The sequence below is a fragment of the Tursiops truncatus genome, chromosome 5 (assembly GCF_011762595.2).
Source record: "Tursiops truncatus isolate mTurTru1 chromosome 5, mTurTru1.mat.Y, whole genome shotgun sequence".
Classification (NCBI taxonomy): domain Eukaryota; kingdom Metazoa; phylum Chordata; class Mammalia; order Artiodactyla; family Delphinidae; genus Tursiops; species Tursiops truncatus.
The window spans coordinates 4,297,332-4,324,654 of NC_047038.1; the positions used below are offsets into that span (position 1 = coordinate 4,297,332).

Consider the following 27,323-nt stretch of genomic DNA (forward strand, 5'->3'; position numbering starts at 1 on the left):
TCCTCACTCCCTACATGAGTAAAACCCTTCAGGGGCTCCCCAGAGCCTCCAGGTTAGAGACAGGTTCTGCATGCATCACATCCCACCCCACAGGCCCCATGGACAGCCCCTCTCACTGCTCCCTGGGTTCACGCTGCGCGAGCCGCCCACCACCTGCCCCTCCCTTCCTGCAGGGGCTCAGCAGCTGCGAGGGCCCTGGCGCCCAAATGCCTGGGGCTGAACTCCAGCTCTGCCGCTTACTAGCCGCACAAGTCACTCAGCCTGGTCTCAGGGCTTCTTTGGTAAAATGAAGACAGTAACAGTGCCTTCTTCATAAGGTTGTTGCGAGTTTTAAATGAACTAGAAACCCACGTGCTGGCTCATTTATCGCCAGGACATAGTAATCACTCAGTACACGATCCCCATTACTATTAATTCTCTGTCACACCGTTAAACTCAGACTTCTGTGCCGCGTCGCCCACCAGGCCCGGCCTCCCTGCCACGCACCTGCGACACCTGCGCTGGCATCACTCCCTCACCAGAGGGGTGCTCTGGAGCCTGGGTGCAGTGCCATCTCTCTTAACTCCAGTGCTGGCACTTAGAAGTGTTTGTTGAACAACTGTCCGTGAATACAAAACTGAGGTTGGGGGGTAAGGCTGCTGCGGGGCAGTGTCACAGCTCGGGCAAGCACTGCACTGTTAGGACGGCTGGGACTCAGGGCCAAGCAGAAGATGCAGGTGGTAACAATCAGGGCTGCCGAGGCCGCTGACACCCGGGGCCTGGCTGAGTCTGTGTCTGAGCCCCCCTCCCCGTAAAGATGAGCGCATGCCTCCAGCAGCTAGCATCACTCCCTCCACAGGGAGTGAAGTAGCCCAGTGGTGGTGAGATTCCACACAGCTGGCCTGGCCCTGAACCCCATCTTCTCCTCCCAAGACATGTGGGCAGCGTCGGCCCGCAAGGGGAAGAGGTCATACTGCAGCCTGGGTAACAGTGGCCCTAGGTTTCCTGGTCCAAGGAAGCACTGGAAGGATTAAGTCCTTCCCAAGAAACCCCTGGGATCAGAGAGGGAGAATTCTTTAACATCAAACACAATTAATAAAAATTAGATCGTAAACATATTTGCAACTCTTATTGAAAAAAAACTGATTAAATTTCATCAAGTTATAAATATCTAAAGCCCAGCTCTCTCAACTGAACTTTCCTATGTGTGCATACGAGCTGTAAGAAGTGAAAAAGGTTAAAGTCATCCACATTCTGAAGACAGACTTAAATTTTAGGTACTTAGCATGCAAGTGAAAGCAAAGCTTTCCAGTCTCAAAGCCTCCGGAATGGTCCTTTCTGCACGGTTCATAAATGCATGCTGTGCCGCACGTTGCTGTGTTTCTGTATCGTGTATACCTTTTGTATTTTCTTTGACTCTTTCTGAGCATTCTCTCGGAGTGGTACTTTTCCAAATAACTTCCATCCCAAGTCATTTTGTTTGTCAAGTCTTGCATTTTGTTTTCTAGCAAGCAAATTCCTATAGGAAGAAAATAAAAGGGTTAGGGAATTGTTGGGTATTTACAGAAACACTAGGACAGCCAAATCACTCTCTAATGAAAACAAGTAGACTTTCCTTTCAGAGAACAATGTGATGAACCCCAAACTTTAATTCTGCAGACTTGATTTTCATGTCGACAAAGAATTATGAAGCAGGTGAAAAGACCTTGAACCACAGCAAGCTTTTTGTTATTCACCAATAGCATGTACAAGTTCTATCATTTAGAGCAAGGAAATGTATTATAGCGTAACAAAGCATATCCAAAAAAGTGAGCTTTGAAGTCAGACCAAACTGAATGGAAACCCTGGCTCAATCACTCACTAGCTGTGTGACTCTGACCGGTATATTAACCTCTCTGAGGCTCAGTTTCCTTATGTCTAACAAGGGTCACTATATGAATTAAAATTACAGGTACATGATCAGTGCTCAAAGGATAACAGTTGTTTTAGTACTTAAACCTCTAACTTAGTTTAAATTATCTATAAGGTAGATTTATACTATCTATTTATAAAGAGTCTCCATGTATCATAAAAAGAAAGCCACTCATGAGATAATCACAAGGTCTTCTCTCCCAACAACACGTTAACAAACCCAGGTAACATAAATAAATCCCAAATGGTACTACAAAATAAACTATGTTTTGGAATGCATTGTATTGGTACATTCATTAAAAACAAATGGTTTCTAGGGCTCACTGGAAAGTATGAGATGAGCATGAAGCATCTTGCGTGCTAGAAAGAAGGTGCTCAAAGAAATATGGGGACAAGTTTCATGAAAACAGTACCAGCTTGAAAAGGACTCTCACTAGCTAAATCCGGAACAATGTAATCATCAAAATAAATAATGGGGTTATAACCCATCAAATGAAACAGAAATCCATGAGCCCAAGTGGATATGGATACAAATACACAAACAGAGGAGGAAGGAAAACTCTTAGAATGTCCCCCTAATAAGTAGAGAAAGACTGATGGGGTTAGGAATTAATCAATGGATGCTGAAACTGGTAGGTGAAAGCTGGATGAAGAAAAGGAATTTTACTTAGTTTGAAAGTATCTCCCACAAATTACTTGTAATGACAAAGACAAAAATAGTTAACTTTACAGTCGAGAAACCTCATTAGCCAAGTGATCAAAGCTGGCATCCCCCAGGTCAGGATGGACAGCACACGTCACCTGCTCTGATGCTGAGAACAACACACCATGTCAATGGCAGTTACCAAAAGTGCATCACCTGAATATAACCATGAGGAGATGCAGACACACCCAAACTGAGGGACAGCCTATGAAATAATGAATCTCACTCTAAAAAGGCCAGTGTCACATGTGGACAAAAAAATAGTGCCTGTCATTTCGGTAAACAGAGAATGTTGCACCCATCCAGCCATTAGCCACCGTAGCCATCTCAACGGTGCGCCCTGAGGGGATTCTGGATGGAGAAAAACTGGGATACTGGCCCTAGATAGTGAAGATGCATACCAAAGGAATAATTTCAATCAGCCCAGACTCTTACATCTTCCCATACAATCGTTAACTTGAGAGGTCTGTTTTTTGTGATTAGCAGTAATCTTTCGATGCTCAACTGCATGGTTTTTTGTTTCTGCTTTTTTCAGCAAAAACTCCTATATATCCTGGCTCCTTGCTTATCTCTTTGGAACAGTCCCTCAGAGCTATCTGCGAGGCTGCCTTCCTGGGGTATAGACCTCAGAAAGGCCACCAAATAAAACATAATTCTCAACTTTTAGGTTGTGCTTTTTTTTTTCAGTCGACAAAGAAAGGCTGAAGAATTGTTCCAGATTAAAAGGAGGCTAAAGAGACCTGACAGTTAAATGCAGTAAGTGGATCCTGGACCACATCCTGGACCACGGGCCAAGACAGGTATAAAGAAGACTACTGGGACAATGGACGCAATTTGAACATAGAGTATAGAGGAGAACAGCATTGGGTTAATATTAAATTTCCTGATCTTGATAACTGTACTACAGTTACAGAAGAGGATGCCCTTGTTCTTACGAAACATACTGACATACTTAGGGGTAAACGGGCATGATACCTCCAAATGATTCTTCTAATGCTTCCTCAAAATTCTTATACACTTGGGCTTCCCTGGTGGCGCAGTGGTTGAGAGTCCGCCTGCGGATGCAGGGGACGCGGGTTCGTGCCCCGGTCTGGGAAGATCCCACATGCTGCGGAGCGGCTGGGCCCGTGAGCCATGGCCGCTGAGCCTGCGCGTCCGGAGCCTGTGCTCCGCAACGGGAGAGGCCACAGCAGCGAGAGGACTGCGTACCGCAAAAAAAAAAAAAATTCTTATACACTTACATAAAATAGATACCACACTCACAGAATGAATAAAACAATGGAGTAAAATGTAAATGGCTAGTGAATTTGGGTAAAGGACATAAGGGAGTTCCTTGTATTTTTCTTGCAAAGTCTCAGTAAATTTGAAATTATATAAAAAAAAGTTATTATACAAAAACTTTCAAACAAGGTTTCTTTGTATTCCTCCTTGTTTTTCTGTTGTGGTTATAATAGAACCTATTTCAGAAATGGTTTCATACCCCAAGGCAATTTATATTTACGTTAGTGAGAAATGAAGTTTGAGGTGTCTCCAGGCCCAACCTGTTTAACATCTAAGATTCAGCCAGCCGTAAAAGACTTAACACAATTAAAACCAAGCTAAAACCTCAGCCACCCAGAAAGGTTCTAAGAATTTGGGCATCCAGAGCCTGGATCCACTAACGGCTAACATTTTGCTAAAGAGGAGTTGCCTCTGAGGAAGGGAATTAGGTGCAAGGGACAAAAGGTGAGGAAACCAAACGCACCCAGAAAGGGGAGGGGCCGGGAGTGAGAGGTAGGCCTCCCAAAGGACCCTGACCTTACTCTGGAGGGACGTGAGTTGCTGAGGGTCTAGAGGGGTAACAGTAGAGAACCGCTCAGAAGGGACTGGGTACGGGGAAACTCAAAAGAAGCCTGGGCTTTGTGATCTGGGAGGCTGGGTGTAAACGGTGGTGCTATTCGCTGAGACCGACCAGCAGGAGGTGAACCAAGGGGAACAGAAACCTTGGCTTCTCTGCCCACTGCTAAAGCTACATAAGTTCACACAAATGTAGTGCAGATAAAGTTTATCAAAACTCAAAGTTGTGGGACTCCCCTGGCGGTCCAGTGGTTAAGACTCTGCGCTTCCAGTGCGGGGGGCGCAGGTTCGATCCCTGGTCGGGGAACTAAGATCCCACATGACGCATGGCGAGGCCAAAAAAATCAGAGTTGCAGAATTCTTCTTAGCACAAGAGCTTAAGCTATACATAATAGGCCATGACTTTTGAAAGGTCTGTAAAAGGTATCTTTGGATGTATTACTTTTTGTGAAGTTGCAGTCACCACACGTACCAGGAGCTCTGAGCACAAAGGAATCCGTCCCCAGCTTCAGCTGCTGTGCCGTCTGCAGCCCTGGCGCAGGCACGGGGAGTGGGGAAGCCCACCAGAAAACGGTTCCGGCCCCCGGCTCCCCTTCCAGGTCGAGGGTCATGGGGAGCCTGGCATGGAGCTGGCTGCTGGGCCCAGGAGCCAGGTGGCCCCAGGGACCCGCCTCTGCCCATCACACGACCCAACCCCACTCCGGGGGCCAGGTGCAGTGCGAGAACACGGGCGGCGGGGCGAGCCGTCCCTTCGGCACCTGTGCTGCCTTCCTGACTGGGTCTCAGAGGAGCCCTCAGGGACGCCCGCAAGTGCGGAGGCTCCTCCCCAGTCCAGGAGGGCCCAGAAGGAAGACGCGTCTGTGGATACCTCGGGAGGCCCCCGCATGAGCTGTGTGACCACAGCCTCGGCCCAAGCCTGGCCCTCAGATGCCTAAGAGCGCTCTCGGGCTCCTGGGGAAGGCAGTGGTCACAGCCGCCGTCCCTGACACTTCACCAGGTGGCAGAACACGGGGGCCGTGTGACTGAAGCAAGTCCTCTTACTGAACACAGGTTACTCTGCAAAGCCTTGCCTGTCTGCCTGCCACCAGCCCAGCCCCCAGGCCTGGGCTCCCACACCAGCAGTTTCTAGAGCACTCACCAAGTTATTCTGTGTTTGTTGGAGGTACTCTGTCTGCTCCCCTCTCCACACACCTTTCCCCTGGGGTGGGGTGGCCCAGGCGGCAGGGCAGAGTCATCTCTGCATCCCCAGCGCTCTATCCAGCATGTGTCTGCTGGCAAATGGAGCAGCCAGCATAGGTGTCTGCAGGGGACGCGAGGAGGCAGGGTGGGAGCCGCCCCAAGGCCAGCGGGGGCCACCTCCAAGGGTGGGGCACACGCATGGGCACCCTCAAGGCAGGGCTCAAGGCAAGAGAGACGTATCTGGACAACTCAAAGCCCAGGACTGAGAATTACACAGAGGTAGCCTCTGCGCAGGGGCAGGAGTCCCCCTGGAAAGGAGGGGCAGTGGAAGGCGGGGGGCTGGGAGAGGCCGGGGCAGGGGGTGGCAGAGGACAGCACGGCAAGCTGGCTCCTGGGGGGAAGGCAGCCAGCGGGGGTGATGGCTCCGGGGGAGCACCTGAGCACCGTGCCAAGGAGGCGATGAGAACCGGGCACCCCAGTAAAGGGCCCTTCGGTGCGAGGGCTAAACCCCTTTGCCATAAGGAAAGCAAGCACTTCCTCTATTGGCCGCGCTAGGGGCCTCGGCTGATGGCCTCAATTCGGTCTCTGACTGAAGGGCAAAAACAACATGGAAGTGGAGGAGACTCTTACCTGCACCTGAAGGGAATCAGACCACCAAGGGCTAATAAAGAACCCGTGCCGTTGCTGGATACGTCCCCTGTCTCCAGTCCACAGGGCACAATGACAATGTTACCAAGACTGTCCACGTGGAGGTTCCCTGAGAGCCACCCAGGACTCCAGGTGATGACTCCTGCCCCACCTACCTGCACACATGCGGACACAAGCACACCAACCTGGCACCCCTCACCCCACCTACCTACACACACACACACACACACACACACACACACACACACACACACACACACACACACACACACACACACACGAGCGCGCACGTGTGCGGGAGAGGGCATGGCTGAACTCCTCACTAGCCCCCTTCTTCCAAGCGGCCACTCAAATCCACTCAAATCTACCCTCCCACAGCTGGCACCGGAAGCACCTGAAGACGCTTCCGAAGACAGAGGACAAGCACGTCTCCCAAGAGGCTGACCGTGGCGACTAAGCCTCCAGCAGCCCTGCCCGAGAAGCACCCCCTACAGGCAGGGGGCCAGAGTGGAGATGCCTCTCAACAACCCACCAGGCCTCATTCATTCAACGAATACTCTCTGAGGGCCTCAACTATACTGAACAGAAAAGGCAGCCTTATGTGCTTAGAAACCTTCGGCCTCTCCTCAGGCTAACGGCAAACCGCGGCCCGATGGCTATGGTCTGGCCGCCCCCTCGGGCCCGGGCCTTTAAGGGCCTGTGGTCCCTGTCCCTTGGGCACGGCTCCGTGACCCAACAAGCCCTGGGTACCTGCAGAACTCCAACACCATCTCTTCACACAGCGGCCGGGGCCGTCTCTTGAAAGCACGGATGGACCACACAACCCCGGCCCCAAATCCCTTCAGTGGCTTCCAGCTGCTCACGGCACCATCACACATGCTGCTCCCTCTGCCCTCAAAGTGCTCCTGAAAGAGGAGCCAGGAGTGCCTGCCTCACGGGGGGGTCGTGAGGATTAAACGAGGCACTGGACCCCGCAGGCCGTGCACAGGCACTGGCACACACACTTGGCCACCGAAACTCCGCCTGGGGACTGAGTGCTGGCGAGCAGGGAGTGACTGTCCCCAGGCTCAACGCCCTTCAGCTGAGCCTGACCGAGCCAGCCCTCTGCACCCAAAGGCGAGGCTTCAGGAACTGCGGGCTGAAGGAAGGTGACCTAGGAGGCTCCGGCTCCACCTCAGGAAACACGCTTTGGGGGCTGTCAACGGCTAAGCCACATCCAACTGCAAGGGAAGAGCCTCATCCTGAAAGCCTGAGGGAGGCAAGAAGAAGGAGCCATCCCTGGCATCCACCCCAGGGCTTTCTGCAAAATATTTATTCCTGTCTCAATACGCGCCAACTCAGAGGACAAGATATGGGACACCGGTGACAAAGCAGCGCTCGACATAACAGTGTGTCAGGTCCTGCCAGCTCCCCCGTGAGGCTGGATGCTCACAGGCACCGTGGACGCCATGCCACAAGACACCAGCGCCATCACATTTAGGTGCCAGCTTGCTTACTGACGTTTAGCTGGGACGAGGTGGACCTGTAGGATCCCAGCCCTCAACAGGAAGAGTCAGGCGTGAGCCTGCTCACATCCTGACCACACCTTCCCTTTTCTCAACCTCCTCTGCACTCGAAGTCACCAGGATCCTTACTGCTGCAGGCTTGTCCCCTGTGCCCCACTGACAGGAGGTACAGGCAAAAGGCGGCTGAGTGTGAGTGGGGAAAGCAACACCTGGAGACCTGAACGCCCCTCACCTTCTGACAAAAGGTTTGGCCCTGCGCTGACCAACACCAGAGCCACTAGCCACATGCGGCCACTGACCACTTGAAGGGTGCACATGTTGAAATGATGTATTGGCTTAGAAAAGATTTTCTTTCAAGTGTCACTGAAGGACTGAAACAGCCCCAGGGTGCATGATCTACTCATAGGCAGGCTTAAAGATCAGGGGACCCTTGAAGCTTATACAATTTGGGGAATCCTCTTTAAAGAAAGAAAAACTCATTAGGTACAAGTGAGAGGTCCTGAAGGTTAAGTATCATTAACGTTATCATAAACCCAATTATATGTCTTTGGCTTCTGAAACCTGGGACGAGCGTCGCAGCGGCTGCCGGTGCTCACAGGTGATGAAACTCCAGCAGGTGAAACTCCAGCACCAACTTATGTCCAACGTTCCACGTCTCTGTTTTTAGACAAGCGATCGTAGAGCCAAAAAACCAATAATACCCTTTCTTCGTAGGTGTTGTGAGGCCGAGGTTGTCACCTTCACCTCCACCCCGCACGAACTTAACTTTCCCAAGTTACTGAAGCCAAAAGAAGGCGATTCCAGGAGCAATTAAAAATGCTCACTGACAGGGCTTCCCTGGTGGCGCAATGGTTGAGAGTCCGCCTGCCGATGCAGGGGACGCGGGTTCGTGCCCCGGTCCGGGAAGATCCCACATGCCGCGGAGCGACTGGGCCCGTGAGCCATGGCCGCTGAGCCTGCGCGTCCGGAGCCTGTGCTCCGCAACGGGAGACACCACAGCAGTGAGAGGCAAAATGCTCGCTGACAAGATTATGAGGTGTTAGACCTGGGTCCCTGTGCTCGCGAACATCGAGGTGCTATGAGTGCGCTGATAGCAGTGTGGGCCCTCCAGCAGGCACTCAAGTACATTCCTAGATACTATTGACCTGTGATTTCGTCTTCTGTCACCAAAATGTAAAGTCCACGAGGGTGAATGCTGTCTCTTCTATTTACTGTGGTGCCTCTAGTGTCTGGAACAGTTCCTGGCATATAGGAAAAGACTCAAACTTACTGAATGTATGCTTTTTTCAGGGAATTTTCATAAAGATTACATGAGAATTATCCCCGCCCATTTAAAATAGGAGAAGCTAGGATTCAGAGAGATTGAGGAGTCCTGCCCAGAGAGACACAGCTAAACGGCACAGAGCGAGGCCACTCCCTGGCAGGTGTGGAGTCAGGGCTGTCCCAGAAGACAGAGGACAGCTGGGCTGGAAGGGCGCGATCCTCCCTGACCTGGTGGAGCAGGTTCCACAAGCCAGTGGCACTCCTCAGGGGTTTCTCAAAACTTCTCAGTCTTAAGAAATAAACCTCTGAAGTCCTCCTCCTTCAAGACAACGTACGCTTGAACTCCCATTTGTAATTCAGTAATTACTTGGGGCTTCTTGCCCTCCCCTCCTGTCTCATTAACAAACTGTTAGCAAATCCTGCTTCCAAAGCAATCAGAAACAAGCAGAAACACCAGCTGCCCCAGAACTCCCTGGCCCAGATGGGTATCTTCTCCACCACTTCCTGCATCACAGATCACCTGTCAGGCACTGGTCCTGCACCAAGCACTTCTAGCGTATCTTATGTGTGAAACAACTCTACAAGAAAGGTATTATAGTTACTACCACACAGACGGGACACGGGCTTGGTGAGGTTAAGCAATTTGCTCCTCAAGGGACATATCAATCGTGACGCTCATCTGAGGCAGAGAAGGGAAAAATCTCCACTGATTGCACTAAAGTTCCACCTCATAGGTATTTTTTCCAGACGTCCACCCCTCAAAATCCGACATGCTCACTGCCACATACACTTACGCTGCGCCTCTGACTCCGCTCTGCAAACGCAAGGGGACGAGGCTAGCTCACTTCAACTGCCACAGAAACACCAAAGATAAAACAGCATTCTGCAAAGCAAACCTCCTGTGTGATAAAATTCTCCCTCCCCTGTGGGAAATAGGAAGTGAGTAAGAAAGACACGGAGGCGTTATTACTGCGATCAAAATCATTGTGCCAAAAATTCCTAGTTCCACACACAACTAAAAGTACCCGGAGTCTCTCCTCTTTCAGAAAATGTTACCCAAGTAGCATCTGACGCTAAACATTTAATCCCCTAAAAACAGTGATAACACACAAGGGAGGGGGGCGCGGGCAGTGAGCACGGATGTAAACACAGGCCCGAGAACTCGGGCACACACACACAGCAGACCCTTGCTGGATCAGACCCACTTTAAACTGAGGAATATCCAAAGAAACAACTCTGCCCCATGGTGGGGTGGGCGGGCTAAATCATGTTAAATCCTCCATAGCGTGGTAGAAACCTTGCTCCAGTTAAGTCTCCAATTACAAAAGCAAGAAAGGCAAGACCACAACCACAAACCTGTCCATTAACAGGAGCGCAGGGGAGCAGGCCATCACGTCTACGGTAAGCACCCGGGTCTGCATGGCCAGCCACAGAGGCGCTGACCCTCCCCTGGAAACATTCCTGCCCAGCTGGAGCCACAGTCCCAGGAAACACTATGGGCGCCCTTCCGAGCCCTGCTCCACACCACACTGTCTGGAAGACTGAGGCATGCAGGGCGGAGCGGACCAGCTGCAAAGGCAGGCAGTGCGGGTAGGCTCTGACTCCTAACTAATCACAGGGAGGGAGGGTGCGGGGAGTCTGGGAAGCAAAGCTGAGTGACTGGGTTCCTGGGCCCCAGCACAGCTCTGCTCCCGCATCTCAGCACCCTGCCGAGACCCAGAGCCACACCACGCCAGGATAGGTGAACGACCACCAAACCCATGGCCACTGCTGACCAAGAGGCAAGGCGAAATGTAACTGGAACCACTTTGAGCTACTCCTTTGGGCCAGACCCTGCACTTTGTGAAGAAGCAACCAAGTATTTAGGTAAGTCACAAACACGGTCACATAAATCTCTGTCCAAATACCTGCATTAGAACCATCACTACGGGATTCTCCCTCCATGACTTCAAGTAGGGTTCAAAAATTCTAAAGGACAAGATCTAACTAACAACTTCAAGGTCTATGGAACTGATCTATTCTAAATCCACAAGAAGATACTATAGGTTGGCTGGCCCTTGGGGCAAGCATCGTTCAATTATGTGTCAACAATTAGCCCATGGTAATACAATCCTCCAGGCGCCTTGGCCAGGGTCCTCTTTCTAATAATCGGCTCCACCGTCCCTTTAAAAAAAAAAAAATCTGTCGGCGTGTCTGCAACGTTTGAAACTACACAAAAAAAAGTCTGACTGGAGACAGTCATTAGATGGACATCTCTGGCAAGAGGAGGCGGTGAGGACCAAAGAGGGAAATTTTACTTCTACATTACAAATATCTGTATTGCTTTTTAAAAAAAATCAAACGTTGGCAACTAAAAAGAAAAGAGAGACAATCGAATATGGGAGATAAGAGGGCACAAGAGTGGTACTGAGCACATAGCCAGTGCCAGGCCCTGAGACCAGTGAACAAAACCGACAGAAGTCCTGCCCCAGGGCAGCTGACACTAACGAACATACTCTAACAGTGCGGGGGACCCCAAAGTGGGGTGTCTGGACCAGAGGCAGCATTACCTGGGAGCTGGCTAGAAATACCAATTCTTGAGCCCCATCCAGACCTACTGAATCAGAAACTCTGGGGTAGGGCCCAGCAACCTCTGTTTAACGAGCCCTCCAGGTGGCTCTGATGCTGCTCAAGTTCGAGAAGCGCACTGTTCTGGACGATGTTTATATGCTTAAAATTCCTGCTGTCCTACTTAAAACTTCTGGTCAAATGCCTCACTGCCCAAGGAGTCAAACCGACCTTCTTCGGCCTGGCACATCAGCAGCTCAGGGTAAGCGCAGAGTAATCATTGACAAAGTGACCACAACAACAGGGGAGTCAGCCACCCCCAACACACGGCCCCCTTTCTTCGGCTTCATCTTCGGTCTTTCTCGGGATGCTTTCTTTTCTCCTACACTACAGGAGAAACTACAGCTTCATGTCCCTACATGCTTCCAAATTTTTCCTCAACCTGCGGTATTCATGTTTTATAATTATACCTCAGCAAAAAATTTCCAAAAATATCCTTAATTTTAAAATTCACAGAGAAAACTCAGGTCCAGATGGTCTCACTGGTGAATTCTTCCAAACATTTAAGGAAGAAACACACACACTCTTCCAGAGAACAAACCTTTTAATCCCCACACACCCCCTCCCCAAAGCAAATTTATTAGGTCACTCAATGGATACATTTATAGGTATTAGTCACCAAGAAAAAAAACAGGACTTTCTGATGCTCCTTCAAGGATCATTTGACACGGAGTGTGTGTGTGTGTGTGTGTGTGTGTGTGTGTGTGTGCGCGCATACGCACACCTGTGTGTGTGCACGCACGTGTGTGTACACTTTTTAAAATTCCCATGAAGCTTTTAATTATTTTTTAAAATTCATATACAATAAAACTGACTTTTTGGTGTACAGGTCTATGAGTTTTAACACACTGGTCAGTTCGTTTAACCACCAGAGAAAAATCTTACAGAAACTCTTTGAGAAAACAGAAGAAAGAACATTCCTCAACCCGTTTTATAAGGTCAGCATAATCTTGATACCAAAACTTGTCAAGGACATTATAAGAAAGGAAAAGTACAGGCTACACTCTTATGAATACAGAAAAATTTTTTAAAAACACAAAATATTAGCAAATCAAATCCAATAACAGATATAAAGGATGATCTATCAAGAACAAGTTGGGATTATTCTAAGAATGCAAAGTTAGCTTACTTAACCTTAGAAAAATATGTTATTCACCACATAAACAAAATAAAGGAGAAAACACATATAACCATCAATAGATGCAGGAAAAAAGCATTTGATAAATGCAACATATTCATGATTTTTTTAAATCATAAAACTAGGAATAAAAGGGAACTTCCTTATTAATCTGGTAAAAATATTTATTATAAAGTAAGATATCTGATAAAAGGTATCTTACCGCAAAAATCACACTTAATGAGGAAATGGTGAAAACTTTCCCAGAGACCAGCACCACACAAGGCTTTCTGCCAGCACCACTTTAATTTAGCACTGTATGGGAGTTCCTAGTCATGCAGTAAGGCAAGAAAACTAAATAAAAGGTATAAGAATTGGAAAGAAACAAAACTCATCCACAGACAGCATGATTTTCTACAGAGAAAACCCAAAAGAATCCATAAACTATCAGAACACCTGAATTTAGCAAGATCATGGGATTCAAGGTCTACACACAAAAATTAACTCCACTTCCAACTAACGTTTATAAAATGACATTTTAAAAACCATCAAAAAATAACAAATATCCTGGAATAAATTTAATGAAAGAAACACAGGACCTTTACATTAAAAAAAACTATAAAGTACTGTGGAGAAATTTTTAAAAACCTAAATAAATGGAAAGACATACCATATTCAGAGATCAGATGTCTTCATATAGTAAAAAATGACCAACAGATTCAATGTAAACCCAAACAAAACCACAGCAGATTTTTTGTGGTAATTGCCAAATTGATTTTAAAATTTACATGGAAATGAAAAGGACCTAGAATAACCAAAACAATGTTAAAGAAGAACAAAGTAGGAGGACTTACTCTATAGCTATTAAGACTTATTATATAGTAATAGTAATTAAAAGAACATTAGTGAGAGGACAAATAGATGATGGAACATATACAGTCACCTGATTTATTTCAAAGGCTCAGTGGGATGGACAATCTTTACAATAAATAAACATCAACCACTCACTACCTCACACTATAACAGAAAATTAATTCCGACAGATCATGGATCTAGTCTGTAATGACAAAACAAAGCTTCTAGAAGATAACACAGAATTTCTTAAACAGAACACAAAAGGCACTAACCATAAAAAGAAAAATTCTATAAAGCAGAATTCATTACCATTAAGAACTTTTGTTAGTTAAGAAAACAAAAGTTTAAAACATTAAGAGAATAAAAAGGTAAGCCATAGTGCAGGAGAAGATATTGCAATACATATGTCTCACAAAGGACTCGCCTCCTGAATACAGAAAGTACACCTACAAATCAGTAAGACAACCCCAGACAGGCAGGTCACAAAGGAAGGTGCCACATCGTCAATATGATATAAAAAAGTACAGCAAATTATTAGTCATCAGAGAAATGTAAATTAAAACCAAATACCCTTACCCTATTATCAGAATGGCAAAAAGAAAAGAAACAGAAAATTGAAAATTGCTAGTCCAAGTATATACTGGTACGACCACACTGGAAAACCACTCAGCAGTGTCCACTAAAGCAGACCCAGCAATTCCACCTGAGGTATATGTGCACCAAAAGACATTATGATTAGCATTCTCCCCAGTGGTCAGGAGCGGAACACATCAAACATCCATCCACAGGAGAACATAAAGAGATACATTTGTTCAACTGAAAACTATACAGAACGAAAGAAAACAAATACTGCTGCCACACAGTGACCACCTGGGTGAACCTCAGACAAGGTTGAGCAAAGAAAGCCAGATGCAAAAGTATATGCTGGGACCTAGAGACTGTCATACAGAGTGAAGTAAGTCAGAAAGAGAAAAACAAATACTGCATGCTAACACGTATATATGGAATCTAAAAAAAAAACAATACATGGTTCTAAAGAACCTAGGGGCAGGACAGGGATAAAGACGCAGACGTAGAGAATGTACTTGAGGACACGGGGAGGGGGAAGGGTAAGCTGGGACGAAGTGAGAGAGTGGCATGGTCATATATATACTCCCAAATGTAAAATAGCTAGCTAGTGGGAAGCAGCCGCATAGCACAGGGAGATCAGCTCGGTGCTTTGTGACCACCTAGAGGGGTGGGATAGGGAGGGTGGGAGGGAGGGAGACACAAGAGGGAAGAGATATGGGAACATATGTATATGTATAGCTGATTCACTTTGTTATAAAGCAGAAACTGACACACCATTGTAAAGCAATTATGCTCCAATAAAGATGTTAAAAAAAAAAAGTATATGCTGTATGACTCCATTTACCTGACATCCAAAAAAAGCAGAACTCATCCAGGGAGATGGAAGTCAAAACAATGGTTGCCCCTGGGGAGTGAGGTGCCGACCAGGAAGGGGTTTGACTGGGGGCACTGGGGATACTCTCCAGGACACATAAGAGAGGGCTCACATTGTCCATGTTCAACAAACACTAACAGCTCCAGCCACTCTCCTCTGGAGCCTTCCGGGCTGATGGGCCTCCTTCCTCCCGAGTCCCTCCTCTGTGCCCCCAAGAGCACTTTTACGTTGATTTTACATTGATGTCTGACAGAGAGCTGGGGACTGTATGTTAGTTATTTATGCATCACCTCCCACTACATGGGGAGGGGTCCTTCTTGGTCTTTGTACCCCCAAGGCCTGGCATAAAACCTGCTGGATTGGGCTTCCCTGGTGGCGCAGTGGTTGAGAATCTGCCTGCCAATGCAGGGGACATGGGTTTGAGCCCTGGTCTGGGAAGTTCCTACATGCCGCGGAGCAACTAGGCCCGTGAGCCACAACTGCTGAGCCTGCGCATCTGGAGCTTGTGCTCCGCAACAAGAGAGGCCGCGATAGTGAGAGGCCCGCGCACCTCGATGAAGAGTGGACCCCGCTTGCCACAACTAGAGAAAGCCCTCGCACAGAAACGAAGACCCAACACAGCCATAAATTAATTAATTAATTAATTTTTTTTAAAAAACCTGCTGGATTTGCTGCATTAACAGGTAATTCATTAACTAACCCTGAAACGCACTCCCGCCTGTGCGCCTCTCACTGATAAGTCAGAGTGCAAACAAAACCCACTGTTCTCCTGCGTCACGACCTCCTTGAAATCTCCTTTGAACGCTCCCAACATCTAAATACAGGAAGGAAAAATTAAATAGAGATGCCTTCTCTAACACCAGCTTAGGTTTTTACAAGGAGAGAAAGAGAAGGCAGGGTGAAAATGCCTATGTAATGTAGTACAGAACGTTGCTAAGGAAAAAAATACAAATTTATTCTTAATCTCCGACGGAATACTAAAGAAGAGAGGAAAAGCAGAGTTGCTAGTAATAGTCTGTAAGCATCACAAATCATAAGTGGTCTGGGGACCGCAGCGACAAGTTGAGAGAAGGGATGAAATGGCCGTGTTCTTTCCATTTTAGGGAACATAACGAATAAGATCTGCCCTGCGGCGGAAAGAGCAAACACAGGACTCAGCGTCAAGCAGATGTGGCCTCAGATCCCAGCTTCACAACAAGCTGCCTGACTTTGGGTAAGAAATGAACCTCTCAGTTTTCTCAGTGGAGCAGAGGCACCACCACTCAGTTACCTGGTTTGTGACTGTTATGTGTGCTTATCAGTAACACTAAAAGCATTCATTCATTACACAGGGCCAAGCATCTCATCTAATTTCATCTTGACCTGCGTCATACATGTTATTCTTTTCATTCGACAAGTACACATTGAGCACTGATCATGTCCGAAGCTGTGACAAGTTCAGGGAATACAATCAACAACGACCAGAGACACAGGTCCCCATCCCCGATGGGCTTACGTGTGACTTTCAAGACGAGGAAATTCAGAGACATAACCTTGCCTAAGGTCACGCAGTAAACCGAAAGGCTTGGATTTGGACTTAAGCCACCAGTATTTTCCCCTGGTGGTTCTCAATCCTGGCTGCAAACTAGAATCACCTAGGGAGCTTTTGCAAAAATCCTAATGCCCAGCTCTCACCCCAAACCAATTAAAACTGATCTCTGAGGGCAGGGCCTGGACACTTTTTGTTTCTTTGTTTTTTAAGTTTCCCGAACAATTCTATTGTGCTGCAAAGGCCGAGAACTTTGCTCCTTAGCTAATAAATGTTCCCTTCCCATTCTATCTCGTTTCTTTAATTGATGCCTTAATCTACACAAACAAATTTAAGATTAACTCCTTTCCAGCAGTTTCCATGAAGAGTGAATTACTTTTAGATTTTGCTTTAAACTATTCCAACAATTCTACTCACTAAAGTAAAACCAAACTGTGAACACCTGCCTTACAATGTAAACTTTTCTAGTATCTTCCAGTCTCCTCTGTTTCCACTGACCAGGCTACCTGGTCAGGTAGCTCTGGAGTTCACCTGGTGTGCCCTCTCCCTCCACTGCAGCATATCCAGGCCTTGTCCCCTGGATTTTCTGGAACCCAGCAGATCCCTATCTTTTCTCATGTGGAAAACGCTTAGCCCAGAGCGTACACGAAGCAGGCCCTGCCCGTGGGCATTAAACAAACCAGTCTCTTACATGCGGCTCCAGGGACAAGAGTCCATACTGTGCAAGTGAACAGAACCAAGCCATGTTCTAATGTTCCAGGGCCAGTCAAGAACATTGACTGGACATCAGTTGGGCATCAGGGATGACAAAGACCCAGGCCCTGTCCCTGAGAGGCTCACAGTAAGAGCAAGACACAGAACAAAACTAGACTAAGCGAGGCTGCAGGAACAGAGAGCAGCATGCCAGGAGGAGGCTGCCTCTGCCCTGGCCACGCTGGGAAGGCTTCACAGAAGACGTATCAGCTATGCTGGGCTGTAAGGCTGTGCAGAAATCGGCCAAGGGGACACAGAGCAGAGGGGAAGAGAGAATCTCAGGTAAAGGCAGGGCAGTGTGAACCAGCAATGCTGGGCTCAGAGCATTCAGTCCCATGAGCCAGAGCAAGGGCCCAGGAGAAGCAGAGGAGGAAACCAAAGGCATCTCTGCATTCTGTAGACCGAACGACCTGGAAGGACAAATCCTCCTAAACTTCAATTTACAGTAACCTGAGGCCAGAGCTACGAGCAATTCTAACAGTCCATCAGCTCTCGTTGAGAGTTTCCTCATTCATAAAACAGAGGCTGGACTTTCACTGCAGTAAACTTGCACCAAGGACAGAGGACTCCCAGAGGTTTGCCGTCATCACCTCAGGAGAAGGCAGATCAGAGCTGACCGGGGTCAGGACCGCAGTCAGGAAGCAAGAAGCACTCTGGGAGTCTGTCTCAGGGAATCATCTGAAATGCACACGATACACACTGAGGTGCACACAGGTAATTTTATCATCAAAAAGCAGGAACAAAAACGATTTCCTTATTGTTGGATAAGTAAATGATTCACTGGACGGAATACCATAAAGATAGTCATAACTGTATGAACAATTCATTTTTAATCATGTGAGAAAATGTTTTCTATAAGTAAAAAAGCAGGATGCCAAGCTGTAGAAACAAAACCCTTTTTTTTTTTTTTTTTTTTTCAGTATGCGGGCCTCTCACTGTTGTGGCCTCTCCCGTTGTGGAGCACAGGCTCCGGACGCACAGGCTCCGGACGCACAGGCTCAGTGGCCATGGCTCACGGGCCCAGCCGCTCCGCGGCATGTGGGATCTTCCCGGACCGGGGCACGAACCCGCGTCCCCTGCATCGGCAGGCGGACTCTCAACCACTGCGCCACCAGGGAAGCCCCAAAACCCATTTTTATGTTTAAATTTCATAGAAAGTCTGTAAGGAGATAACAGTAAAAAGGAAAATTAGTAGTAGGTGTAAAAGTGGAAAGGACAAAAACAGAATGATGAACATAAAAAGCACAAAATTTTCCTACGTTTTTGTTTTTTTTGCTTTTTGCGGTACGCGGGCTTCTCACTGTTGTGGCCTCTCCCGTTGCAGAGCACAGGCTCCGGACGCACAGGCCCAGCGGCCATGGCTCATGGGCCCAGCCACTCCGTGGCATGTGGGATCCTCCTGGACCAGGGCATGAACCCGTGTCCCCTGCATCGGCAGGAGGACTCTCAACCACTGAGCCACCAGGGAAGCCCTTTCCTGTGTATTTTTAAACAAAGAGAAGCTTTAAGAGAACATAGGTAAAAAAGGTTTATTGTCAAAAACAAAAAACAAAAACCTCTGAGAACATGCCAGTTTCGCAGACACCCCAGGTGTGGACACCAAACGTGCAGTCTGAAACCTACTTTGATGGGTGACCTGACAAGGGAGAACAAACTGTTGGGGGGGGAGGGTCTTCTCCCAAATTCTAGAACAGTAATGTAGCCGAAAAGGAAAATATTTAGATTTTAAAAGTTAAGTACTCCAGATCTCTTTATTACTGTTTTAGACTTACAGTCTGCCCCTCCATCCCTTAAGGTTATTTACTGAACATCCACTCAGTGCCTGCACTGGCTAGGAAAAGAGAATGAATAAGACGCAGCCCCTGCCTTCCAGAATCTCGTGAAGAGGCTGTGGTTGCTGTCGCAAAAGGGGGGCCTGCAGAGGGTGTGGGTGCTGTCTGAGGGCTCTGGAAGGGGGTAGGGTGATCAGAGAAGGCTTCCCAGAGGGGGTGTCACTTAAGCGGAACCCTAAAGGACAACAGGAGTTTGCCAGGCAGAGGGAGCAGAGCGGGCAAAGGTGCAGGGGTAAGGCACGGTTGGTTCAGAGAACTCCCTTTTTTTTTTTCTTTGGCTGCGCTGCACGGCATGTGGGATTTTGGTTCCCTGAGCAGGGCTCGAACCCACGCCCCCTGCGTTGGGAGCGCGGAGTCTTACCCACTGTACCGCCAGGGAAGCGCCCAGAGAACGCTGAGTAACATTTTGTTGGGTCTGTGGCTGTAGCACAGGGCGGAGCTGGAGGCCTGAGAGGTGGGCAGCGGCTGGATCCAGAATGCCCCTTACAGTCAAGTAGTTTGGGGTTTAGGTTGCAGGCGGTGAGAACTACCATGTAAGCAAGAGAATGACACAGCATTCAACTCATGGACTCCAGGCATCTAATTCTCATGAAGAAGGGGAATCAAGAAAAATGACCCCAGGGCTTCCCTGGTGGCGCAGTGGTTGAGGCTCCTAGCTCTTCACCAACCCATTTTCTCGTTACCCCAGGAACTGGTCCCATTTCCCAGCCTCCTTTACAGGTAGGTGTGGCCACGGGACAGTTCCAGACAATAAACTGTGAGTGGAGTGATGTGTGCCACCTCAAGTGTGCCTACAGCCAGGAAACCTCCCCCGCCCAGCGCCTTCAGGCTCTTTCCCCTCTTTGGCTTGATGCAAAGGAGCCCAGAGTCCGCAGGTTGCAATCGACAGAGCCACAGATGGAAAGAACAGGGCAGAGTGTGGACATAAACTTCCACTGTGTCTGAGCCATGATATTTCACGTTTGTTACAGCAGCTGGCACTCATCCAAGTAAATATCAATACATATTTGTGTGTTCTCCTCACAAACTTTGACCACCGCTCAATTTCTTCTACTTTAAAAACAACTGCTGTCGAGGGAACTTCTAGAAAGAATGAAACCTGTTCATTCCAGGGTAAAGACTTAGAGTAAATGAACCGTCAGGCGTGAGGGTGCATCAGGAAATATTTTTCCTCACGTGACTGGCCTCCTGCCCCTTCTTCCTCCTCGTACTGGGCTCCCTTCCACCTGTGGACAAAAAAGTGCTGCCTGCCATTCCAGTAAACAAGGAACGCTGCCCACCATCAAGCCATCCAGCCACTCCGTCCAACCCTCTGGTGCGCCCTGAGGGGATTCAGGATGGAGAAAAACAGGATACTGGCCCTAGATAGTAAATGCATATCTAAGGAATCATTTCAATCAGCACAGACACTTGCATCTTCCCATACACAGAAAAGCTCTAAAATCATTAACTTGAGATATCTGGGGTTATTTTTGGTGATTTAGCAATAATCTTTTGTGCCTCACTGCAAGTTTTGCTTTTTTCCCCAGCAAAAAACTCCTATATATCCTGGCTCCTTGCTTATCTCTTTGGAACAGTCCCTCAGAGCTATCTGAGAGGCTGCCTTCCTGGGCTGTAGTCCTCAGTAAAGCCACCAAGTGAAACATAATTCTCAACTTTTAGGTTGCGCATCTTTTTTCAGTCAACACACCTCTGCAGGACGTGGACGGGGAGGCAGAGCCCATGCCCTCCTGACCTTTTCCCCTGGGCCTCCCCTCCTGGTGGGAAATGTATTTAACCACCCAAATCTGAAACCTAAAGGAAATCAGGACTTAAGTCCAAACCCTAATTTTCAAACCCCTACAAACATTTACTATTCCCTGTAACACCGTACACAGAGCCTGGATTCTAAAAGGCCTCTGGCTGCAAGCAAAGGAGAATTAACAGGAAAACTGGACGCTTGTGGGGCCCAAAACGGCTATTAGGCAAGTCTGCCTGACTCATCATTGTTCCATGTACAGAGCCTTACAGGAATCCTGAGACAAACCACAACTATTCACAACAAAGAATCAGCAAAACTGGAATTGAAACAACTCTCGGTTACACACCCAGTTCCCCTCACATAAACAGGAACTAGCTGATTTGATGTGGCAATCCAGTAGGATGTGTACCACGAAAAACGCAGAAGGCTCAGATGAGTTTAATGTTAGCTATATCAAGTACCCAGTGTTCTACGAACAAATACATAATCATTTTAGAATAGGCACTACTCAGGGCTTCCCTGGTGGCGCAGTGGTTGAGAATCTGCCTGCTAATGCAGGGGACACGGGTTCGAGCCCTGGTCTGGGAGGATCCCACATGCCGCGGAGCAACTAGGCCCGTGAGCCACAACTACTGAGCCTGCGCGTCTGGAGCCTGTGCTCCGCAACAAGAGGGGCCGCAATAGTGAGAGGCCCACGCACCGCGATGAAGAGTGGGGTGGCCCCCGCTTGCCACAACTAGAGAAAGCCCTCACGCAGAAACGAAGACCCAACACAGCAAAAATAAATAAATTAATAAATTCCTACCCCCAACATCTTAAAAAAAAAAGAAAAAAAATTTCTAAAAAAAAAAAAAGAATAGGCACTACTTGAGGTAGAAAACAGAATAAGGCAGTTTTAATTGTTGTATCGCTCCACTAACATTTTTTAAGTAGAACAGATTTTACACCCACCTGGGCAAAGGGAAGTTAATTTATGAGTAGAAAGTAGCTGATGGCTGAAGAACTGCTTTGCAGGAATGCGTTTTGCCTGTGGGTTTCTCACAATCCCACAAACTCCTATACCCCCCACAAAGTGTCCTGCATTTCACAGTGAATCACCCCTCCCAGGCTGACCATAACGTCAAACTTCCACAAAGACGCAGTGTATGATTTCCCGATAGCGCCAGCACACTGAGGGTGTTGCATAAACTCAGGAAGCCAGATGAACCTTGCAAAGAACAAATACATTCTCCTCACCCCCACTCCCCAAAACTACCCTGCTTATGGCTGTGAAATTTCTAAGGACATGAACACCTTCCAGAAGCCAGGGCAGAAACGCGGCAGAGAAATCAGTGCAGCCTGTGAGGTTTACCAGAAACACACATGGTCTGGCTACTGAATAGGACACATATGCGCAGGCTGAGGACATTCTCTCTTGGTTCTGTTCAGGCCGCTCCTGAATTTACCGATTCCGGCACTCTGCAGCGAAAAGTCCCTGCCCTCCCCCGCTGGGGCCAACCGGCATTTCAATGTCAGCACCCAACAATAAGTGGCTGAACTTAAAAGGTTTCTTTCCTCAGATACGGACAAGTTTCCTAACCCACAAATGCGAAGGAAACAGATCATCAAACCCAGCTGGGATCTCCCAGAATATCTTCCTGTTCCCTTAAGTTCCACACCTAACAGAGAACTGGCGAGACCACACAAAACCAACCCGTGGCCTGATTTTAATCAAGTCCATCAGTAACGTGAAAGAAATCCATTGTGTCCACCCTTCAGGGCTGACTGGATCCATTGTCTGTTTTCCCTTTCCTGCTGCTCATCTCCTGGGCACGTTGGCACTTACTTACTAGTGTTCATTCATCCACTCAACCAAGAAGCAGGGAAGAGACCCCTCATAAATTCTAGAGAGGGCGCAGTACCGCCACCGTGCCAAGCGCTTTATTATATGTGTTGCCTCCTTATCGCCACTTCAGAGATAAGGGAACCAAGGTTCAGGAAAACGAAGCAACCTGCCCGCCACCCATCCAGAAGGGCAGAACGGATATTCACACCTTTGGCTCTACAACTGCCCGCTCTGAATCCCCACTGAGTTCACTGGAGGCACAACAGACACCTTCAGGACACACCTCTGAGGGGGCAGGCTCCTCCCCATCTACTCTTTTTTTTTTTAATATTTATTTTACTTACTTATTTTCTTTAGTGTTTTGGCCGCATCGGGTCTTAGTTGCAGCATGCAGGATCTTTTGCTGCGGCGCACAGGCCCCTCGCTAGTTGTGGCACACGGGCTCCAGAGCGCATGGGCTCTGTAGTTTGCGGCATGCGGGCTTAACTGCCCCGCGGCACGCGGCACCTTAGTTCCCCGACCAGAGATCGAACCCGCGTCCCCTGCATTGGAAGGCGGATTCTTTACCACTGGACCAGCAGGGAAGTCCTCCCCCTGTCCACTCTCAAGTATCTGGGGATATTGAAACCTGCACTAGAGCTCACAGGCAGCGTCCAGCAGGGCCTCTGGGCAGACCCTCAACACCCTGCAAGCGGCTCTGGCCCCCCACCCCTCCGTTCCAGAAGAGGAAGCAGGCCACCCTGTCTGCTTCCTCCCTCTCGCTAGGGGTCCCGTGGATGGTTCTTTCTACAGGCTTCCCTTGGCTTCAGACACTTCATAACTGATTCGCTTGTTTCACAACCACCATGTGCTGCTTTTACACATGAAAACAAAGGTGAAAACTCAAGCCACAGACTGTCATCTGGACGATCTAGACCAGCGCTGGACGACAGAACATCCCACAATGATGGGAACGTATAAATCTGAGCTGTCTCATGGGACAGACCCTGGCCACGTGTGGCTACTGAGCCTGGAATGTGGCCAGTGTTACTGAGGAACCAAAGTTCCCATTTAAATTCAAACAGCTACGTGTGGCCAGTGGCTAACGTGCTGGACAGCTCAGGTCTGGACTCCGGCAGAAGCACCAACTGTGTCCCAACGTAAGGACCCACACAACGAAGCAGGGCGCCTCTGCTGACGCGTGCACGAGCTGCCGGGGAACCAGGGACGTGGAGCCCACTGGTTTGCTCCTCAGGGAGATGGGTGCAGGTCAGCGGAGCCCATAAGACACACACATCAGAGAAACAAGGCAAGTCCCCACCAACCTCAGCACCTCTGTACCTGCCGTGTCCTTCAACCAGAACACTCTTGTTCATCTCACTTGGATCTCTGCTCAGATGTCACCTGCTCAGTGATGCCCTCCCTGACCTCCCTATTTAAAACGGAACCTCCCGCAGCCCGACCCTACACCATCCCTCATCCCTCTCCCAAAATGGAGAGGGATGTTTTGATCTCTCCCCAGCAGTTAAAGCCTGACATGGAGCATCTCCCGCAACCCTGTGGCCACAGTAGACGTAAGGGCCACTTGGTACTTTTGCTGGGGGAGGGGCTGTCGGCTGCTGCACCCCCAGCACCAGGTCCTGGGTGGCTATTCACCGAGGAAATGAACGACATCTGAATTCAACGATCAGACAAGCATCTACTGAGTTCTAACTAGATGCCAGCTTGGGATGAGTGAGATGTAGTCCCTCGGGCACCCAGGCCGGGGGAGGGGGGAACCCATCGGATGACACTACACGATGGCACAATGGTTCCCCGGGAAACTTCGGTAGATTCTTCTCATTTAAAGTGTGCGCAGCAGTGAGGGGCAGAAAGGGAACCTACTCCAGGAGGGGTCGGCAGGCCTGTGGGAGGAAAGCAGGGGCTGCACGCAGGTGAGACACCGATTCAAGACGGCTCCTCCCGCTGGATCAACCAACCGCCTGGCCCAACTCTGCATTTCACACGTGGGAACGCAGCACCTGCAAAGCGACTTGCCACAGGTGCGAAGGGGGTAGGCGGCAGAGCTCTGAGGAAGAGGCCACCACCCGACGTCTCGGAGGGCTTCAATCAGGTTCCCACTGCCCCTTCCCACACGTCACTCCAGCTGAGCCCACGCCCCACCCCACCCCGGGAAAGGGTAGCCGCTAGTGTGTCACTGCACGTCCCCGCCTTTACTTGTGCAGTCCCCATGCTGCCCTCGAGTGGGCTCCAGCCCCGACAGACATTCTGGGAAGTGCTATTGCGGGGCGAAGGGGGGCACCCACGGACCTGGAATGGCCAGGAGATGGGGCCCACCAGGCGGAGGGCAGCCAAAGCCCCAGCACCGGGCAGCTGCGATGACGCACACAAGCTCCCCGGCCCCCAGTATCTTCCGTGAGCCCCCCTCTTGTGTGAACACGGGCTCCTCGGGGCACACAGAAGGCCCGTGAGGCTGGTCCCCACATGGAGGATGGACCGGCCCTGCTGACACTGGCTAAGCATCTACAGGCATGCTTCAAGGTGCAGATCCTCAGAGGAGCATGGAGAAGGCGTCCCTGAGTGAGCAGGCCTGCGCCTGGACAGGGGGCCACAGGAACATCAACACAAAGGCGCGGGCAGCCAGCGGGAGGGAGGGTGGAGTCCCCCGCAGACCAAGGACTGAGGAAGACGGAGGGGCACCTCACGTCCAGCCCGACAACGGTCACGCTCCTCGCAGACCTTTCTTTGTGGCATTTCTTTCCCCTCTTGCTATCCTGGCCTGGGCGGCCACTCCAGGGCACAAAGCCCCAGAGCAGGGCACCAATGTCCCATGCAGCTCCTTAGCAGTGGGGCCTGCAGTGAGCCCCGGGGAAGGGGGAGCCACACGGCCCATTCAGCGCTATTTCCCACGGTTCTCCCCCGGCCCCAAACACGGGACCCCGCACCCCACGCCAACATCTCCCTGAGGACGGGGTGCTGTTCACAAATGGGGGTCTTCTTATACCCATGGCCAGCCCACCAGAGCAGTGCCGATCATGACCATGCCCCTGGGACAGCAGCGCTGCCTCCCTCTCCCGCCCCAGCACGCGACAGGAGCGGGACGAGGCACTTCGCCGCCTTTCTTCCGCCTTCCCTGACCAGAGCCATCAGACAGAGCTCTAACAGTGTGGTGGCCCAGAGCAGAGCAGACAGACTGGGGCTGCAGAGGAGGCGGGCTGAGCCCCTCCAAGCCCCACTGCCAACTAGCCGTGTGACCCTAAGCCCGTTTGCTCTCGAGGTGAAGACCCCACCAACCTCGAGCCTTGCGTCTTTCCAACTGGCTCCTCTGATTTCCCCACCCACCGGAGTCTCTGCTGAGCCTTCCTCCTTTCACTGACCCTCACCCCCCAGACACCCCCTACCCCTGGCTCGGCTCCAAGGCCAGGTCACACTCTTACACATACCCTCAGCTCCCCTGCCTGCCTCTCACTTCACTGGACCCACTCAGCGAAACTACGCCCCTGCCCCACGTGCGTACCCGTGCAGGGAACCCACGGGAGAAGAGGCACAGCTGCCTGGTCTCCAGCCACGGGCCAGACCCCTGACGCCCCCGCAGTCACGCTGCCCTGCCCTTTACTCTCCCAGCCACCTGGATGGCGTTCACACCTACTTCCCTGCTCCTCCGTCGCCACCCTCGCTGTCAGCTGAGGATCTTGCTTCCTACTTCACCAAGAAAATGATGCAACAGAAAGAGAATTCCACTGACAACAGCAAATGCTGGCGAGAACGTGGAGCAACAGTAACTCTCGCTCACTGCTGGTGGGAACGCAGAATGGTGCAGCCACGTCGGAAGGCAGTGGCAATCTCTTCCAAAACTAAACATACCCTTACCATTCCATCCAGCAATCAGGCTTCCTTGGTATTCACCCAAAGGAGCTGAAAACTTACTTCCACACAAAAACCCGCACACGCATGCTTACAGCAGCTTTACTGGGAACTGCCAAAACTTGGAAGCAACCAGTATGTCCTTCAGTAGGTGAAGGGATAAATAAACCGTGGTCCATCCATCCAGTGACTGTCACTCGGCACTAAAATGAGATGAGCCAGCAAGGCACTGAAAGCCATGGAGGAACCTTAAACGCATATCACTAAGTGAAAGAAGCCAATCTGAAAAAGCTGCGGACTGTATGATCCTGATGATGGAAAAGATAAAACTATGGAGGCAGTAAAAAAAGCAGTCACCGGGGGTTAGTGGAGAGGGAGGGATGACGAGACAGAGCAAACAGATTTTTAGGGCTGTGCAGCTACTCTGTCTGATCCTATAATGGTGGATACATGTCATGACACACTTGTCCAAACCCACAGAATGTACAACACCAAGAGTGAACCCTCGGGGCTTCCCTGGTGGCGCAGTGGTTGACAGACCGCCTGCCGATGCAGGGGACACGGGTTCGTGCCCCAGTCCGGGAAGATCCCACATGCCGCAGAGCAGCTGGCCCGTGAGCCATGGCCGCTGAGCCTGCGCGTCCGGAGCCTGTGCTCCGCAACGGGAGAGGCCACAACAGTGAGAGGCCCGCGTACCGCAAAAAAAAAAAAAAAGCGTGAACCCTCATGTAAACTATGGACTTTGGGTGATAAC

The 27,323-nt window shown here is 49.6% G+C and overlaps 1 protein-coding gene and 1 long non-coding RNA gene across 7 annotated transcripts in view; one reads left to right on the forward strand and one right to left on the reverse strand.

The window, feature by feature from the left end:
* TBC1D14 (TBC1 domain family member 14) overlaps positions 1–27,323 on the reverse strand; it is a 103,613-nt gene that overhangs the window by 55,343 nt on the left and 20,947 nt on the right. For 4 of the 6 annotated variants that reach the window (XM_033856660.2, XM_033856661.2, XM_033856658.2 and 1 more), the window contains one exon: positions 1,378–1,498. In XM_033856660.2, coding sequence (XP_033712551.1) covers positions 1,378–1,498 — 121 coding nt within the window. Of the gene's footprint in view, positions 1–1,377; positions 1,499–10,380; positions 10,535–27,323 lie in introns of those variants that run through there. The other 2 variants (XM_033856662.2, XM_033856664.2) reach the window with 2 other exon arrangements.
* Positions 10,639–18,689, forward strand: LOC117312366 (uncharacterized). The gene is made up of 3 exons (XR_004526590.2): positions 10,639–10,890; positions 16,151–16,260; positions 16,379–18,689. It is a non-coding gene; the product is annotated as an uncharacterized lncRNA (long non-coding RNA).